Source organism: Egretta garzetta, unplaced genomic scaffold (assembly GCF_000687185.1).
Source record: "Egretta garzetta isolate BGI_Z169 unplaced genomic scaffold, ASM68718v1 scaffold465, whole genome shotgun sequence".
NCBI lineage: Eukaryota > Metazoa > Chordata > Aves > Pelecaniformes > Ardeidae > Egretta > Egretta garzetta.
Genome location: NW_009259680.1, coordinates 1512798 through 1517964, shown reverse-complemented (window position 1 = coordinate 1517964; position 5167 = coordinate 1512798). Strand labels below are relative to the sequence as shown.

General features: G+C 39.2%; 1 protein-coding gene across 1 annotated transcript in view; it reads left to right on the top strand.

Moving 5' to 3' along the window:
* Positions 1–3: 3 nt before the first annotated feature.
* ATG3 (autophagy related 3) overlaps positions 4–5167 on the top strand; it is a gene marked incomplete at its 5' end in the record, with an annotated part of 25693 nt that continues 20529 nt past the window's right edge. The window contains 2 exons of the mRNA XM_035894038.1: positions 4–192; positions 2457–2498. Coding sequence (XP_035749931.1) covers positions 4–192; positions 2457–2498 — 231 coding nt within the window. The remainder of the gene's footprint in view (positions 193–2456; positions 2499–5167) is intronic.

Sequence of the window (5167 nt, the reverse complement as noted above, 5' to 3'; positions counted from 1 at the left end):
GCCTGCGGCTTCACTTGTCGACCGGGCCCGAGGAACTCTGTCGTTGCGGCGGCTTTACGCAATCGGCGGAGGGGCTCCGAGGGCGCGGTTGTGCTGGGGCAGCCCTGCGGTGGCAAAGCCATCGGCATTCACCCTGCTCCGGGGCGTACGGGATGGAGGGAAGCTGAGTTGGAGCTGACATGCCCATTAGGGGTAGGAGCATTCACCTGGGAGGTGCAGGCCTTCCAAAACCAGGTGTTGCTGATCCTGCTGCTCGAGGGATAACTTATTTGTTGCGTTTTTTCTATTAAAGTGGCTAAACTTGAACTGGTTGTGTGACCAGGAATGGAAATGCAAAGGTGCTCGTGTACTGATAGGCTCAAGCCTGGTTTCAGGAATACGTTGCAATGGTTATTTTCGGTAAGAGTGCAACTTCTTCAGCCGACATAGAAAAACCCTAGTCATGTCTTCATTGCGTGAGCAGGTATAAAGTTATGTAGAACAGCTTATTTCTGTGTCAATGGTACTATATTAGTACAAGCCTCCGTGCACTGAAGTAACTGAGAACAGTAGAAACAGGCTCTTTGGTTCTTGAGAGTGAGTTGTAACAGTCTGCTCGTAAAGGGGGGCAGTATGTCTGTTATAATTTCCGTTATTGCTTATTTAGGTAGAAATAAATTGTGGGGTTTTGTAGTCGTTAGACTACATCCTATTTTTGGTCTCCTATTTACAAATGCTTTTTTGTATAAAAGTCAGCTTTGTATGTGAAAGTTGTGGTGTGGAAAAATGAAGTGTCTTGTTTACTATAGTACAGTTGCTGTTGCACAGCTGGTGTAATAGTGGAGGAATTCCTGTTCCCAGATGTGCTACTGGGAGGAGGCAGGAGTAGCACCTCCCACAAATGGGAGGCAATAATATTATGTGTATATGTTCCCTTTACAAGGGGTTGAAATAAGTACTCCAACCTGGTAACTTCAGAAAGAAACTAGACCGGTGTCTCTCACTAGCTTACATACCACAGAATGTACAGAGATGAAAAAGTGAACTATTTACCCTCAGGAATAGAGGATGGATATTTTACATATTTTCCTTATGTAATTCCAGAAACACAAGTTTGTGCATGTTGCCTACTGCTTATAGTTAATTTTGAGGTAAAATAGTACGTTGTCTCCACTGTGGTGTTGCATAACGTGTTACTGAGAATTCTCAGATTTACAGCAACCCAAATTGCTAAATTAGGGTTGTTTGAGCTTCTTTGATTTCTGTTAACTAGCATATAGTGATGTTATGGTGTTTGTACAACTGCTGCTTTGATTATCTTAATCTTGTTCTTAAAGGTCTCCTCTTTAGAAATGAAGGAGAAAGGAAGTAATCAGTATTGTATGAAATGGGTGTGCTTGTTCCCTTTTACATAGCACAGGTGATAGCATGCACCAGGATGAAGCATCAAGAATAACCAAATTAAGCAGTGGCTGGTTTTCTTTAATGATTTCCTAATCATTGAATAAGGTGCAGTTGTAGCCAAAAGTGAGGTACTTCTCGGTTGCTCCTTTTTAGTCTTGATTAAAAAAAAAAGTGAGTTCTTTAGGGCAGAAAGTTATTCAGTAATCGATGATGCAAAAACTTGAAATGTGAGCTATGCCATGGTTGAAATTGTATTATTTTTCAGAAGCTGTTCTTAGGTAGCTCTGATGCTGGGGAACAGTAGGTTTCCTTGGTGCTTGAGGCATTTCTGAAGAAAAAAACAGAAAGAGAAGTCTGAAACAAAATAGATTTACTCTAGGTTTGAATATGGTAAAAATGTTGTATCCTTAAACTTCATAGGTGTCATCTTTAATGCGAAAGTACTTAATTTCTCCATGCAGAACTAAATCATGTTGCTGCTTGCTATCTGTTCTCTTGTCCATAAAAAAACATAACCATGGGGTGCATAATGAAGGCACAAAAATGGGTACCAAAAAAAAGTTAATAACTAAGTCTTTCTACATAACTTTTCCTACGACAGAGAAAAGTTGGTTTGGTCATTCATTTCATGACCTTTCTTAACTGCAAAGCCTTGTCCTTGATGCATTGCACTGCTCTTCAGTGCCTACAACAGTCCCAAAGTTTTGACTGTGACAGTCACTGATTCCAACTGTTTTTCTGTCTCTTACTGGCAAATGTAATCCTGGGTGCTCAGGATTTTTCTTCGTTATTGATATAATTGGCTGTAGCAAAAAAATTACTTTGCATATGTGATCTTTTTTCATAGAACCCCACATTCTGCCACAACTAATTTTGTTGGGCCTTACATTATAGGATATAGAAGTAAGCTGCATATCAGGCCTAGCAGAGGTTGCCTCCAAGCTGATTCACAGATCTCTGTGGACAGAGCTAGTTCCAAGACAAAAGCAGAACAGATACTTTTCTTTACCAGTCAAGTGGGGTACTTTGATTTGTCAGCAGAGCTCAAAATTTCTAAACTTTCTTTATTGCAGGAGTCCAAGTTTAAAGAAACTGGAGTAATTACACCTGAAGAAGTAAGTATTTAGAAACATCGAAATATATTTTGAAAATAACAGTAAGTTTTACTCAAAATTACTATGTTCATCTCAAACAGTTAATGTCTTTGCCAACTAATTATTGCTTCTTGAAACAGTTTTCTCAAAGTGGAAGTTCTAAATGGGCTCTTTACAGATGAAGTAGATCAACAGCAGAATTCCTCTTGATGCTTGACACCTATATGTGGGATGCTTTTTTCCTGTATTATGTCACAAAAAGTTTGTAAGGAAGCTTATGCTGGGTCAGCAGCTCTGTTTGTCACGGGAGTTAAGGAATCTATTGATTCCTTAACCAGATAACCAGGAATCTATTGATTTCAGTAGTCTTCTCTGTAAGCGACTCAAAGGGAACTTGTATCTTGGGAACAGTCCTCACTTTCCTCCCTTGTGGTTCCGTCCAAGGCTCTGGCTAAATCATTGCATATGCTTGTCCACACCAAATATCCAATGATATTCCCTCCTTCTCCCCCCTCAACCCGCCTTCTCTATAGGCTGTTCTAGACCTGTTTTATTTTGTATTGCTACCAAGCAGTTGTTTTTCAAGGAGTCTGCTGCAAAGAGAGAGAAACAGGATTTTTTCTAGAATAGTAAAAACACTAATTGTGCTGTGCTACTTTGTCTTCCCTGTTCTGCTTTTTCTCATATTAAAGTGCTACTGTTCTGAAAATACATTGTCTTTAGAGAAGTATAAGAAAACAATGTTAAGACTGTTAGGTAGAATGAAAGAAAAATGAGACAGAATGCACAAATGTGAAGATGAGGTGGAAAAAGATGGAACAAATTACATCTGATGCAGGTAGATAATGTGTATGGAAGTATTTTTCCTGACGTGGGTACCTAGTGTTTTTCTGCTACGTTGCACGGCAAGCAAGCAGTTCTGCTTTCTATGTTCATTACCACTCAGAAAAACAGGCTTAGCAACATGGTGTTCTGCTGTTCTGGTAACCATATGTGTGTGTGTGTGTATAAGTGTTTATATATTAAATAATATATGTATAATCTATCGTATGTATAAAACATACAACTGTTAACAGAGAAAGTCTAGACAGATGTTGTACTAATGCTTAAACCCTTCTTGATCTATGGGAGAAAACTTTGCAGTAGTACTGAAAGAAAAGGTACTTTCTGTAGAACGTAGCAAGAACCACACTCTTACGTTAAACAGACTGCAGTATGTAAACACCAGTAAGAGAATGTAAGTAGTATGTATTCTCTGAATAAAGTTAGATGCTGATAGGATGAATAAATTGGATCCTTCAAAGCAGTAGTCAAGGGAAGCAGTTATACAGCAAGATTAATTTATTTGTTAAATTTAGATGAGACTGGAGCATGGATCTGCTGATTGTCCCTTTGACAGTCTTTCCTTTTCGCAGATGATTTTGGTTTTTATATAGTAATGATCGCTAAAGAAGAATTGAAGTAATCTGTAATGATGCTAGGATGTTATCTTTCAGTGAGTTTGGATTTCTTGGGTAATGAATCTCAATTTAAGTGTTTTAGTCTGAGATGCTGACTATTTTATAGACTTTATGAGGTTCCTGTGGCTTCCCTCTGAAGATGAATCAATTAGCTATAAGGCTGAAGATGACTCATTACCTACTCCCTCTTTTCATATATCGGCTTACATTGATTTCAACCAATTCTTGCCTGTCATGAGTTCTTACTAGTTAATACCTCAGAAAGATAATGCCTGGTTTAATTTTATATGTAAGTACAGGCAAATCTTAAAAATAATTCTTTCCAGGAGTAGAGATAAGAATTTGTCCTAAAATTCTTGACACTTTTGCAGTATTGATTCAGATCTGAAATAGCAGTGCTTGAGAAATAGAAAGTGAAATCAGCTAGCTAATTTTACTGCCTAAGCTGAAGAAAATGCAAACGAAATTTCAAGTATTGTTTTAGGTTTTTGCATCTTTTAGACCCCCAAAGAACACTTTACATTTTTTTTCATCTTTAATATATTTTAACATGGGTACCACAGTGTTCCAGTTCCTTGAACTGAACATTTCAAATAATTTGGAAATAATTCTGGAGTTTCATGTGTTTTGTGTTATTATGTAAAGGCTAACAAGTTTTAAAACTCTCGTGTATTGGGAGGGATTTCTATTTTCTTTACAGTGAAGATTTCATTTTTGCTAGGGACTTCTGTTAGAAAATGGATGAAAGAAAGCCCTTTCCAGAGATTAAATCTTTTAATCCATATGCAGGGCATGTTGTGGTGTTTTCCACTATGCTGATACGCCTCGTGTTGGAGGATGTAGTGAGAAAATGGCTGACTGTCCTGGTTTCAGCTGGGATAGAGTTAATTTTCTTCATAGTAGCTAGCATAGTGCTGTGTTTTGGATTTAGTACCAGAAGAATGTTGATAACACACTGATGTTTTCAGCTGTTGCCAAGTAGTGCTCAGACTACTCAAGGACTTTTTGAGCTTCTCCTGCTCAGCCAGGTGCATTACAAGCTGGGAGTACAGCACAGCTAGCACAGCTAACCCAAACTGACCAAAGGGCTATTCCATACCATAGAACGTCATGCTCGGGGGGGTTAGTTCGGTCGGTCGGTCACGGGCAGGGTGGTTGCAGCTCGGGCTGTGTGATCGCGGCTCGGGGGGAGTGATCGCTGCTCGGGACGGGCTGGGCACCGGTCAGTGG